The 14662-nt window shown below is 31.1% G+C and overlaps 2 protein-coding genes across 4 annotated transcripts in view; one reads left to right on the top strand and one right to left on the bottom strand.

Annotated features, from left to right (window-relative positions):
- Positions 1-2619: 2619 nt before the first annotated feature.
- On the top strand, positions 2620-4301 carry LOC21409882 (transcription factor KUA1). Its single transcript, XM_010091727.2, has 3 exons — positions 2620-3096; positions 3270-3466; positions 3571-4301. Exons 1-3 carry the CDS (start codon positions 2775-2777, stop codon positions 4000-4002), a joined length of 951 nt encoding a protein of 316 aa, XP_010090029.1. The 5' UTR covers positions 2620-2774; the 3' UTR covers positions 4003-4301.
- An 8216-nt stretch (positions 4302-12517) lies between these two features.
- Positions 12518-14662, bottom strand: part of LOC21409883 (K(+) efflux antiporter 4) — an 8154-nt gene continuing 6009 nt past the window's right edge. Inside the window, exons 16-20 of one of the 3 annotated variants that reach the window (XM_024161354.1) lie at positions 14347-14535; positions 14178-14255; positions 13794-13838; positions 13161-13235; positions 12518-12869 (exon numbers count right to left, since the gene is read on the bottom strand). In XM_024161354.1, coding sequence (XP_024017122.1) covers positions 12840-12869; positions 13161-13235; positions 13794-13838; positions 14178-14255; positions 14347-14535 — 417 coding nt within the window. In that variant the 3' untranslated portion in view covers positions 12518-12839. Of the gene's footprint in view, positions 13028-13160; positions 13236-13793; positions 13839-14177; positions 14274-14346; positions 14536-14662 lie in introns of those variants that run through there. The other 2 variants (XM_024161353.1, XM_024161355.1) reach the window with 2 other exon arrangements.

Genomic DNA, 14662 nt, shown 5'->3' on the forward strand with positions numbered 1-14662 from the left:
AATTAAATTGGGTTTGTATCTCTTAACAGAACTGAAAGGTCTCATGATAAGCTTAATTAAATCACAAAATGGAGCTAATAGATCAAAGAGTACCACCAACTTCTTGCATATATTATTTATAAAAGAGGAAGGGAAAAAAAATAAGCAAGTTATTTAATTCCTAGTCAGACAGGATTAGAAAAACTTTTTCTAGGCCATTATCTACTAGTTTTATATGAGAAAAGATTCCTTGGTATAATAATGCCAAATGAATCCTAATAAAATGACCAGTCTTTCCTGATTCAGATAAGGAGGAGTAAAAAATTCCTCAACTTGGCTTCCAGATTCATTAAAAATTAAAATTAAACTAAAAAAACAAAAACCCCATCGGCTTGAAATCCATGACAATGTAAAATAATAAGATTAACTAAGAAAAATGCTAGTTGGCTTAAATATGTAACTACTATATGTTATATCTCTGTCCCTATCTTATATTTCAATTTTTTATGCATTAGTTTACCCATAATTGGAAAGAGAATATCCTGCAGCTCCTCCCTTTACTCAACATCCAGGATTCTGCTTGGGACAATAGTACCTTAGCCAAAGTAATTAGCCATAATTGATTGGACCAAAAGAAAATTGATGTGACATTTGAATTTGTATTGTAAGTGACAGTCTTTTCTTTGTTATCATGATGATATTTTTGTTGGTTATCATGATTCTTTTTTTGTTTTTAATTTGTATATTGATTAGAATGTACGTCGCGTCGTCTGTTCATTTCACTGATTTAAATTTAAAATTTAAATTTTATTATAATAAAAAATTTTAAAAATAATTATATTTAATTTTTTTATTACAGTAAAAAAAATTTATATAAAATTATATATCAACTCGAATTAAAAACTTAAATTAACGAACTAAACGCCTTAAGAATAGAGAATTAATAGGTGAGAATTGGATGAAAATGGTATGGTCTAAAATTAGCAGCCAGAAAATAAACATAGAGATCGTTTAGTTCATAGATTAGAACCATCAAATTAAAACTATTTTTAATTTATGTGTATTTTTTATGAGAAAAAATACTGTAATAAATTATGAATCATGATTCGAATCAAAAAATGAATCCTCTGACTAAACGGTTTCTAAATTTGATGCTTGCCTTCAATACGACTGATCAAATTTGCTTTCCGTTGAAATTTTTATGGTTGGGTCCCACCTGATAAAGTAATTTATCTATCATTCAATTCCTGTTGTTTTGCTTGGCCGTAATTTCATGGAGAGACAACTGACTTCTTCTCCCAAAACTTGGTAGAAAACTAAACTCTGAAATCAAAATTTTGAAGTCTAACATTGATGAAATTCTCCTCATGTGGCTGTAGTTATAATATCTGTCCGGATCAGGCCTTGACAGTTTGGCTGAAATTTTACTGAATTTCCTAGAAAAGTGGCACTTAGTTGATTAATTTCAACTTTGAAAGTTCTCAATTTTTTTTTCTTTTTTAATACTCACCTACCTACCTCCAAAGATTTGGAGGATCACCCCTCTTTCTAGTTTAATACCAAAAAGGGTCACCAGACGTATATATTAAATTGTTATATACCACTCGAAATAGATCTAGCTTTCAGTTTATACGTATACAACTCTATACACACACACACACACACAATATACGTACACATACGCATAAATTACCAACATGTGCAAATCAAAAAACTATGAACAACTAAATTCACAAGGCAATGTACCCTAGGAATTGTGGTGTGCCACACTAACTCTAGAGGACAAGAATTTCTTGCATGGGATAACTAGATAAGCTTTATAAGAGAGAGAAAAACAGAAAGGGCTTGAGGATATATACCAATTATGCTTTTATTTTAGGGATTTATACATTTTTATATCCTGTGTTTTGAGTTTATTCAAAATCTATACTTTCAGTTTTTAATATCATCAAATGTATATATTTAAATTAAATTTAATATACAAATCTAACACTTGTCTCAATCAATAATTTATTTTGACCTTTAAAATGACCAAACTATCCTTGAGAAAAAGAGAGAAAAAAAAACTAAAACTAAAACTTTCCAATATTACAAAAAAGAAAAATTAAAAACACAAAAAAAAGCCCCATTTCAATGGTATTTGGAATATTTTTAAGGTTAAAACCGTAAGTTTAAAGTTTTTTTTAGTTTTTTTTTTCTTTTTTCATTTTTATTTAAGGGTGCTTTAGGTATTTTGTGCTTAAAATCGAGGGTTGACTGTGAAAATGTATAAATTTAGGTATTAAATCTAATTTAAATGCATACATTTGATAAGATCAAAAACTAAAGGTGTAATTTTTGAATAAACCCAAAACACATAATATAAGTGTAAATATCCCTTTATTTTATTTAAGGGACAAAATTAAAACTCTCATGTATATATAAGATAAACTTTTATGATATATATATTAATAAACACATATTTATATGTGTGTGTAGAAAGAGAGAGGTGATGTACTTATTTTTTTCTTTAATAGGAGAGAAGAGCACTACTTATACTATTATTTTGCAATTTAGGAAGCCGAGTAGGAAAAAATATCCAACAATAACTTATATATCCAATCATCTTCCCTTGGTGTGCATCCATTTTTATAAACCCCACCTCACCCCCATCATCATATATACCACCAAACACATAACTCATTTGCTCTCTCTGTCTCTGTCTCTCTCTCTCTCTCTAAGTTTAGAATTGCGAGTGTGTGTCGGCCGTTAATTCAGCCTTGTGAGAAGTTGAGCTGAATTTTGTCTACAAGAAGATGGGCAGAAAGTGCTCACATTGTGGAAACATAGGCCACAATTCCAGGACTTGCACAAATTATTATAAGGCGTCTGCTACTTTTGTTGGAGGATCACTTAGGCTCTTTGGTGTCCAACTAGACATGTATTCTTCATCCTCTTCCATTTCCATCAAGAAAAGCTTCAGCATGGACTGCCTCAACTCTTCTTCCTCTCCTTCCTCATCCCCTTCTTCTTCAATGTCTTCAAGAATCGCCCTTGATGAAGCTTCTCATCTTGATAAAGCCTCTATTGGGTATCTCTCTGATGGTCTCATTTGCCGCGCCCAAGAGAGAAAAAAAGGTGCGCATAAGTATCGCACTTTTCTTTTCGATAGATGTAAATTTACCGTTAGACTATGCATGGAACCACAGCACAAGTGATATGCATCCACTTGATTCTTCTAGGCACTAATTTTGTACTTGGAAGTTTTTCACCCTGTTTTACATCTTTAAATTGTGTTATTTTTGAAATAGGTGTTCCGTGGACAGAAGAAGAACACAGGATATTTCTAATTGGGCTTGAGAAGCTAGGAAAGGGTGATTGGAGAGGCATCTCGAAGAACTATGTCACAACAAGAACACCAACCCAAGTTGCTAGTCATGCTCAGAAGTATTTTCTTAGACAGGCAAGCCTCAACAAGAAGAAGAGACGATCAAGCCTATTTGACATGGTATGTACATATATACATATATTATATATGCAATATATACACATATATTATGTAACAAAAAGATTGAATTTTTGTTAATCATTTTGTTAAATGTATGATAACAGGTTGGGACCAGCAACAGCATGGTGGTTGGAAGTAGTCCTCTAAATAGTTCTAACTTCAAGCCTAGTGATGATTATCCAATTCCTAATAATTTCTCTCAACCAAAAGCTCAAAGTTTAGTTTCAGATAATCCAAAACCAGATGATTTTTGTCCTCAAATAGCTTCTTCTTCTTCTTCTTCTTCTTCTTCTTCTTTTTCACATCATACTCATCATCATCATCATCATTCTGTGCCTGTTTGGATACACGGATTAATCAATCCCCAGATGAAATCTAATCCAAATGCAGCAAATAAACCAATTATGACTTCTTCAAATGCTGCATCAGCACCTGATCTAGAGCTCAAGCTGGCCGGGCCGACAAGGCCGAATTTGGAACAAAATAATAAGTCATCTTCAGGCCACCTCTTTGTGGGCCCTATTACTGTTACATGAATTTGATCATGACTCTCTCAACAGATACAAAACCATAGAGAAATTATAATGATTTGTGCAGTCATATTATTATTCCTAGGAGGTGGAGCATGATCAAGGAAGATGATATCATGCAAATTCACCGTGTGTTATATACCGGTATAGATAGTATGTGATCTTAACCAAATATAGGATAGTTAATCTTTGTTTTTTCTTTTCTTTTCTTTTCTTTTCTTTTTTTCTAGGGAATAAACAGATGTATGATCAGTGACAAACGTTATATGGAATTACTAGTTATGACCAACGGAAATTGTATTTTCTGTTTTCTTTATGGGTAATACGGCCATGCAACAATCTCTTTATTATCTCTAGTTTTATTTCCAATAATATATATGATTTTGGTACCAATTATGGGATGTCGTTTCATTATTTAACCCAATTATGGGATGTCGTTTCATTATTTAACCATCTCATGAAGTTCACTAAATTATTTTGTCTTTGAAGAAGTAACTTGTATATATGACAAAACTCTCAGTTTAATAATGATCTTGTTTGGACCATATATTTGATATCTTCATTAAAAACAATCAAACAGAGGAAAAGGGCAAGATTGGAATTTCATTTCCACATACGTATGTGCCTTATTCACCGATGAATTTGGAGGGGTGTTTGGAGCGAGAAAAAACAAAAATTGTTGTCAGTTTACTTTTAAGTGTTGGCTGTGTTAGTAGGGACAGCTGTGGAAAAGAAAAAAAGAGTGGGGAGGAAGAAGCTTCGTCAGTTTTTCCTGTTTTAGAATTATTATTTCTTTTTATAAAAAAAAAAAAGGAAAAAAAAGTATAAATATATTCTTCAGTTGGCTGCTAAGAAGATAAGAAGGAAAAAGAGAAGTTGTTAACTACGGGTAACCAAGTTGGAAATATCTACACTACAAAGCGTAGTTTTTCTTCATTTTCTTTATAACCAAATAGAAGATTATTATCCGTTCTTTTTTCTTTCATGAAGAAATAAAAATAGCCTATTAACGCATGCACAATATATAGTAATCATATCACATTAATAATTTAATAGAACTTCATAAACATCTGTCAGTTGGGATTGTGCATATCATTTAGAATGATCCTATTATGAAGCTTCCTTAAACTACAATTTTTCTTAGATATTTCATATTTGGATTCCAATTTAGCATACCTCTGTTCCCTAATAAGTCAAAAATAGCACCAAATTCAGTGTTAATATTTGAGAGAATAGCTAGTTATTTACAACTGGTTCATATGATTTTCTCATGAGAGCTCAGTTATAAATAGAGCTCCTTCATTTCTCAATTTTGCTTCTCATTCTCACTCTTCAGAGAGAATTCCCATAGTGTGAGAGAAATTTAATTTCTCCAGTTTTTTTTCTTTTATCAGGTGTTTCTCCTATTTACATGATAGAGTGATTCTTATTGTTCTCTCCATGTAATTTAGAGAAAATGTTGTAATCTCCATTTTTCATAGTAAAATCCTTTTACAATTGTCTCGTAGTTTTTACTTCATCTCCTTTAAAAGTTTTCCACATAAAATACTTTGTGTTCATATTATCTTTATTTTTACTCATTTCTTATTTTACCGCTAGATTTATCCACATCTGCCACCTCTCCCTCTATGTACGTTTCCATGAGATTTGGATTCTTAATTCTTATCACTTTTCGCAAGATATTTTGGTAGTTTTCAAAATGTTTTTGCTTTTGAAAATAGTGTTGAGATTGTTTCTAAAATTATCTTTGGCTAATTTTTTTAGAGGTTGTTTTAAATATAAAAAAAAGTGAAATTGTATTTGGATATATTTCAAAAAATGTGATAGCTTAGAAAATGAGAATAAAAATAGAAAAATAACTTTTAACTATTTTTTATTTTCTTAACAAAAATCATTTTCGCTTTTTTTATTTTCATATTGGTTTTTGAAGTATTTGTTAATTTGAAGACCGTTCAAACAACGTGTAGAAACATTTTTGAAAACAAGATGAAATCAATTATAAACATATCCATTATTTTTCATGCCCCCGCTGCTGCCAAAATCCAAATTTGGCTGAAGATGTTTTGGGAGAGGAGCTGCACTTTTTGATGAAAAGGAGTACATATACACCAAATGACATGGTTATTTAATGCACCTGGACATGTAAATCATACACGGATATAGATATAGCAAGAGACACATCTATTTTTATCCTAGCATATATATATATTAAAGATCGGACCGCCAACCCAAGTGGCTGTTTTGGTAGGTTGATATTGAGGTACTATTATAAATTTTAGGAGACGTTTGGTTCATAGATTAGAATCATGTGATTAGAATTATTTTTTATTTATGTGTATTTTTTATGAGAGAAAATACTATAATGAATCATAAATTATAATTTAAATCATGATTTAAATCCTTTAACCAAACATCCCCTTAATCACTCAGACCTATTCTTTGGTCCTGCTCCAAGATAGAAAGATGGTGTTTTGCCAAAATTGAGGTAAGCAAGGCAAGTTCCTATAGACTTCCTTGACAAGCCCACTGCCTTTGACTTTTTTACATTCTGTAATTTCCATGCATTTTCACTCTATATATTGAATGATTACTAATGGACAATAAAAATATCAAATAATAATGGTAGTATTGAAAATATGTTTTTTTTTAGCATTTACTTGGTTGCCCAATTTACAAGGATTCTTGACCTCTTTTGAGTGAAATTGGAATTAGGGAACAAATGATCAACAAATCCTACGTTGAGTAGATTCAAGAAGAGAACTCAGAAAGAAAAACTGATTTAAAAACAAAAAAACAAAAACAAGAATTATTGACTAATAAGAGATGGAAATATATAGAAGTGTCATTTATTAATTAGTAGTAAACTCATGCATGATAGGACATTATAATTGTTTTTCTTTTGTTTTGTTTTGTTTTGCTTAGGGACAAAAATCTTTGACTCTGATTTTTTATTATCTTCTTGAAGGCATATAATTTCCATTTGGGAGAATTTCAAGGAATCCATTATTATAAAAAATTAAATAAAAAGAGGAAGAAAAAAATATAGTTTGTGTATGAACACCAAGCTGACATATCTTATCGGTATAACTATTATTTTGGAGATAGTAAAGAAATAAACCTTGTCCACAACGTGTGAAGGGAAATAGAAACACGAAATACCACCTTCTAGGCTTTTTCTACACGCCAATGAGAGAAAAGTTCGTACGGTTTTGTATGTTTCTAGAGAGTATTTATTTTTTATTTTTTTATAGGATAGTCTTATCAGTAGTGTCAATTTATGATTATTGAATAATATGCAGAATAGATAATTATAAATAAAAATTTGACGATTAAAAAGTAAAAAACTACTGATAATTTATTTTTTCTAATTCTACTAGAGAAGCTGCTTCTCACATGTTTCTCTAAAAACCCTTCATGTAGGGCCACTCCATCTTCAAGGGCTTGAATTCCAATCCCCATAGTTCTTTCAACTTCACCTCTAAGGCTCTAACCTCGTGTTTCTAGTAATATATGTCATAGAAAAGGAAAGCATAATATTCTTAGAAAGATTCAAAGATATGAAATGTAAGTAGAGTCTTTAATTAGAACTTCCAAGTATTATTTCTCACTCAAGTTGGAATAGTTTTGTTTATATGAAATGAATGACTTGAATTACGTTACTAACATATAACATGACAATGAGATATAATAGAAAGACTTCGTATGTTACTAGCATATATATACTGAGAAAATACAGTATATAAATTAACCTTGGATTTTTCCTCTGTTTGTATATGTGTGTTTTTGCCCACTTGGAAGAGTATGTTTTGGCTCATTTATTAGTCACTTTTGAGAAACAGTGACCTTTCAACTAACATTTTATGTCATCTTTACTACCTGTGACTATCTATGAGGTGTCAAATAGTTTGGATTCTTTACTCAATCAAATCGCATATTACTCAATCATCTTTAACGTTCACATGAAATCTGTGGAGGATAGAATTTTGTTGTTTAATATGTATGCTACAATAAACGTTTCCATAGCTTTATATCTACACATGTATGTATTCACTGATGTCATCATGATATATTGATATGTCTTTGGATTAGCCTTTTATTTTCCCTTCTCTCTCTTGCTATAATATATATATATATATATATATATTATCCTCTGTCTGCTTCAACAATGGGATGATTGGTAAGTCTGACATGTGAATAACATGGTCTGAAAACAAAAGAAAAAATGCACGACAATATAGTTAGATGAAACTTCAATTCCGATACCAAAACAAACTACAGATTGTAGTAATCGGAATTTTAAGTTCCTTTAAAATAAAAAAAAGGGCTTTCCTCAGCGGTAAGTTTTATGGATTTGGGTTATTTTTGTTCTCTTTCACTGAAAGATAACATTCAAAGATCGTCATGATTAATAAGCAGGCCGGTCCATGCATGCTTCTCTCCCTTCTATATAGAGGCATGAATGAAATTTGGTGAGACACAATATTAAATGATAAGCTACAAGGAAAAGACGCAACTCTTTCAATGATTGAAGCATTTTATGGCACCTTAATTTTGCAAGTGAAGCTTTAATTGTCACGTTGCCCCCTATATATATATATATATATATATATATATATATATTTATATATACATACACACACATATAATCTGTGTGTGTCTAGGTATGTATATATGTAATTAATGGAAAATCGTTTGCCTTGCTTGTTTTCTCGTTATTAATGATGATCTCTTTATGGTTTTATTTTATTCCAGTTCAATCACAGAAAACAATGGGACCTTCTAGAGAAATTGCGGTAAATTGTCGGTTTCCCTTTTCTTTGTTTGGTAAATATCAGATTTACAATTAATTTAGTCAGTAAATATGATATTTACTCATATTTATTAATTATTAATTTAAAAACGTAATATATATAGTCAGATTTATCAATTAATCTTAGTCAGTAAATATATGAAATTTATCAATAAACGGCCATTCTTTTTCATTAAAAAGTTCCAACAGTTTTTTAATAACTCTCCCCTTATAATCAGTCATTTTCCCAATCAACCCACTTTCTAACATCATTCCCCTCGTCACACCAAAGTCCCACATATTAATATAATCGTAGTTATATTATGTATATATATATATAATTACTGTTAAGAGAAAAAAGCCTAAACTTTTTGCATACATAAATGTACTATAAGTTTATGCCCACAGTACAAGGGAAGGGCCCTTTTCTTTCACTTCTACGTTAGCCGTCTGTGTCTATATGAAAAAAGATATATATATATATATATATATATATATTAATTTCAGACACCAGAAATAATATTAATGTTCCATTCTATTCAATGTCATCTTCAATATGGTAGTTAATATTTTCCTCTTTCCTACAGGTCCGTAACATTTATTATTATTTTTTCTAGTTGTAATTAACGATCACCACCTACCATTATATATTGCAAGATACATTAATTGTGACAATCAATGAGGTGACAACTTACAATTTCTCATGGCGTATGAGTTTGTCATGTTTTTCATTGTCAATAGGTACCGAATATCGAAGTTTCTATAATCCTCTATAACAAAGCACATATTAAGCAATAATTTGAATTCTAGCACTCTTCAATAAGTATGGAGTAAATTGTAATATTGCACTCTAAACTTATCATTGTTTTACGTAATACAACTCGAATTTTTAATTTTGTGAAATTGCATCATGCATTTTTAAATTAATAAAAATTAAGATCCAACAACTAACGAACGTTATTAAATTGACGGTGTAAGACATGAAGTTTGCACATAAAAAGTAAAGCTCGTTATTTTTCAAAGTAGATCAAGTGTGATCTCGTATCCAGTGACGGAGTAAGGATTTAATTCCAATGGGGCATTAATAAAATCAAAATTTATACACTAAACTAAAAAAAAAAAAAACGAACTTCTTTTATGCTTAATAATAAAGTGCTATTCTTTTCACAAAGATAATAACAAGATTTTATTACGTTACCAACATATTACAACTTTTCTCTAACAAGTTGTAATATTTTTCTTTTGCGTTATTATTATTTTACTCTAATTTTAAGATTGGTGATTCTGTTTTAGATACTTCTATATAGCTTTTATATATATATATATATATAACAACCTTTAGTTATACAAAACTCAGGAAGAACATTTGACAAGGCAAAAGTGGTTTATTAAACGTATTTTAATATAATAATATAAATCTAACGAAAAAACAAACATAATCGTTAACCTCCTAATAAGAAAAGTTCATTTGTAGATAATAATACTTAGAAAGGATTGGTATTTTGGGAGAGACTGATGAATATATAAAAGTAATTAGTATATATGTAGAGAGAGAGTATAAGAGGACTGAATTTGTGTTGAGCGTGTTACACTGGAAGTTCATAGTGCAATTAATTTGTTAAAATTAAAAATTAAAAAAAATGAAAAGTTTAAGATGCAGTAGTGCAATTCACTCACATATATATATATATATATAAAAGTAGATGTATTATATATAAATATATTTTATTAGTGAGAAAAGTATATTTCACCACGTCATTAACATTATAATTATTCAGACCAATGCCGCATATTTCAAGCGAAAGAGCATCAGCAGCGTTGTAATATGCCAATTAAAAAAATGGATTTGACTTTCTGGGTCAATCAGTCTGCTTCATTGAACTCGACATAAAGCTATTTTTAAAGCAACGACATTTACTATTGTTATCTTCACCAACTGATTACGTTGATTGATTAAGGGCATATTACATCGAATATATTTTTAGACCATTCACTTGTTTATTTTTCTGAGCATAACGTGAAAGGCAAAACTTCAAAGTCTGTTGAGTAAGCAAATTATATACTAATAATCTGTACATTCGTTCTGCCTCATGAAACGAATATTTAGGGTACTAAATTTATTGGTTTTAAAGCTGCCATTAAAAAAATAATGGATGTTACATAAAGGGTTTTTTTTTTTTTTTTTTTATAAAAAAAAGATACTATTACTTGAATATCTCACTGAACTCTCTATTACTTTTGGAGCTTATAATTTCCTCTTGGGATAATCATTTTTTAGATGCTTTCAGCTGAAGTTTACAAATATTAAATATGAAGAAATTATTTGCTAAACTTTCACCAAAGGGCACTAAAGTACTTCATTCTGAAGATGAAGATGATTTTTATTTTTACCTTTCGGGTGAAGAAAAGAAAGATTGACTTGGATATTTTATTTGCAAACAATAGTGAACATCATTCATAAAGCTTTAGTTGCTCTATTTTGAATTTCTTTTCCAATAGAACATCTAACCCCTGTACACATTACCAAAAGAACGGTTAAAAATCATCTCATGATTCAGTAACCGAGTTGAAATAAAAAAGAAAAAAGAGGTTTTTTTTTTTTCAGTTTCCTTTGTTCTCTTTTTCTTATTTTAATTTGCTGAGGTAAACTTATAGGAAGCAAAAAAATAAATAATTAAGGCCGTGTTTAGAATTGATTCTGTTTTTGTTTTTCATATTTTTCGAGAAAGAAAAAATAAAAATGTCTCCAAAACAGCGTTTGGCGTAATAAAGACAAAAAATGGAAATGAAAACGATTTTTTTGGTTTAGTATAAAATGTGAGAGAAATGAAAAACGATCATTTTTCATTGTTTGTTTTCATTTTCTCTTCTCTCGAGCAGAGAGAGACATTAATGAGTTTTTTTATACTAAAAACAAACTATAAAACTATCAAACGCATTTTTAAAAATAATTTATGTTTAAATTTAAAAATATTTTTATTTTTATTTTCATACAAAAAATAAAATTATTTTAAAACAAATTCTAAACGCGTCCGGCGACTACAATTGAGGTAAGTTGAAGGAATATTTTAAGTGCAGTAAAAGATGGGCTTTTTCTCTCCACAGCACAGAAGGGTCAATCCACATCTATATATCTTTTTCAAACTGTTCATGACTATGAAATTAAATTAAATTCACACATTTTAGCATCATTGAACGTTAACGTCACAGATGACTTATACTAATAATATTTTATGCATCTATACAGTTTGATTGACCGACTTCCAGCAATGACAAACAAAATGCATGCAGCTTAGCTTATCGCCGCTAGATTGATTGTCTTTTCCTAATTCTTTTCCTGCTTCTGATAAGATGACTATTTCATGACCTTCTTGAGAGCCCAGGAGAGCACGAAAGATGGTATTTATTATCATATATGATAAGATGGGGATCCAACTTGTTCAACTGGACAACAGCCACTTTTTACTTGTCAATATGAGAAAATGGCAGTGAAACACCGTAATGTTGACAACTCACTAATAAAAAGTGATTGATACACAAAAAGAGTACATTTTCTATTAATCGTGGTGCTTCAAAGCATTTTTCGTGGATTGGTACTTGCCCCTCTTATCTTATTAAGCATTATGCTTTTTGCAAAGCCGCAAGAACACTTGTGAAGATGGGAAATCTTAACACCGGTACCATTATTTTGGAAAAGGAACAAAAAAAAAAAGGAAAATAACACTGTGGAACTAGGGATAAAGGATGATACATTTGAGAGTTGGGTAGCATCCACTTTCATATTGAGAAAAATAAAAAATAAAAAATTGAAACAAGAAACCTGTTGCTATTTTAATTTTTACACAAAATGGGTCATCTAAAAGGAAGACGATGACCTAATAAAAGAATTAGTAGTTGTGTCGCTGGCATATATATGTGTATTTTATATATATCCGCCGTCCTTATCCTTTTCTTGGTTTCAGTTGGGATGTTCGTTTCAATCATGCCTGGTCAAGAATATGTACTGAAAATGTGGGCAACAAAGTGGAGCTTTGAGGTAGTGTAAATTTCCCACTCAATCCACCTCTTTTGCACTCTTAAGCACCTGTCCCCCAGAGCATATATAACAAGCTCATCAGGTAAGGGTTTGCAATTTTCTGGTTCATGTTACTATTTTTAATATCATGAATCATGAGAACCGTCGACCATGATGGCAATACGCTTAGCACTGTCCGACCGAAGATTATCCCCTTTATATCCAATCTGGGAGGAGAAATAATTTTCAAAAGGACCTCAAAACTATTGCTTTGACAATAATTGGCTAGGCAAAATTGTAAACTGCTGCACCATTTAGAAGGAGACGGTTAAAAAAATATATTCAAGGGAGAATTGTTACCTCGCTCGGACTATCAGGCGAGAACCACCGCAATAAGGCCCCAAGATGAACAACAGCAGGAAATGGCGTGGTTACCTGCACACCATAGTTTTGCAAGAATCAACATCCTGAAGTGATTTGGACATCCGCACATGATATAAGGAATAACCCCACGCATCATTTACAGAATAACCCAAAAACTAAAAACAAGGAGAAAACAAAGATACTTCATAATTGGGTAGACCATACACCATTGCTTAAAAACCATTAACCTAAAACATGCCGATTCAATTGTGTTATAAGAGTAGTCTCATAGTTAAACGATAAACAAACTACGAATGTACCAGTTAATACTGTAATGGAGATCATACTCTCAACTCTATATAGTTAACCAACAATTTCAAAAAAGTTGCACGAGTAAGAAATCCAGTATCAACTGTCAAGTCCTTGTGAATTTAATCCGAGTTCCATGTTCACTTCCTACCATAGAAGTACACTCAGAATTTCATTTTTCTTTTAAAGTAGAATAAAATTCAGTATCAACTTTATTTTCCATGTTGAAAATGAAGGGACATTTCCTGTGTGTTGCGAACTCATTACAACTTTTTTATTGAAGGTTCATGTCTATTACATGTGACGAGATGGTCTACTTACCAGACTAAGAGCTGTTGTTCCGAGAAGCAACAGATATAATTTACCCTGCAATAGTGATCAAATCTTCAGATAGTGTGCAGAAAAATGAGGAAAACTTGCAATTCACATATGGAGTTGGTAAAGTTGACGCTGACAGGAATGTACAGCAGCTTTATCGAGGACTAGATTTTGGACGCTTTTCTTTAAAAATTATAAATTAGAAAACACGCTCTTCATTCTCTCTATATAACAAGATTCAAGGGTAAAAGGCTCATGGATGTATTCTTTTTCTTTTACTTTGGAAAAAAAACGCAGCATACAAGTATGAAGGAGATAACAAAACCAAGGAGGACCAGTAGATGGCTGCACTCTTTTAAAAAGTATGATTACAAATCAAGCACTCACCTCTACCAAATGAAGATTAGAAGCACGGCTCAAAAGAACAAAAGCGAATTCCCCAATTTGGGCCAGAGACATTCCAACCTACACAAATGACATAACCTAAGGACCCTCCGTCAATAAAATATTTTTCAATATGCATTTTTAACCGGAGCAGCAGCTTCTGAAATCTTACAAGGAGTGAAGTCTTGTTGTTATATCCAAATCCCTTGACAACAGTAGCAACCACAACAGTTTTTATTATGATCACCAAAATAACAGCTGCAAGTAAAATATCGACATGATTCCAGAGGAAATGAACATGTATTAACATCCCAATGCTGGCAAGGAAAAGGGCAGCGAAGAAGTTACGAATGGGCTCAACCTGAAGAGAAGCAACTCCAGTTAAGAGCAGAAACACACGAGAATATCACGTTTAAGGGCTTAGGATTTTTAATTAAAGCATCTAAAAGATGAGAAAGGCAGGTTCCCCCCCCCCCCCCCCCCCCCCC

The sequence above is a fragment of the Morus notabilis genome, unplaced genomic scaffold (genome assembly GCF_000414095.1).
Source record: "Morus notabilis unplaced genomic scaffold, ASM41409v2 Scaffold329, whole genome shotgun sequence".
In the NCBI taxonomy this organism is placed as follows: Eukaryota; Viridiplantae; Streptophyta; class Magnoliopsida; order Rosales; family Moraceae; genus Morus; species Morus notabilis.

Bases quoted from the DNA above. Each gene is read 5' to 3' on its own strand.
- LOC21409882 (XM_010091727.2), top strand. From the start codon at position 2,775: ATGGGCAGAAAGTGCTCACATTGTGGAAACATAGGCCACAATTCCAGG. The intron at 3,097-3,269 runs GTGCGCATAAGT...TTTTTGAAATAG, and splicing joins CGCCCAAGAGAGAAAAAAAG to GTGTTCCGTGGACAGAAGAA. The intron at 3,467-3,570 runs GTATGTACATAT...GTATGATAACAG, and splicing joins GATCAAGCCTATTTGACATG to GTTGGGACCAGCAACAGCAT.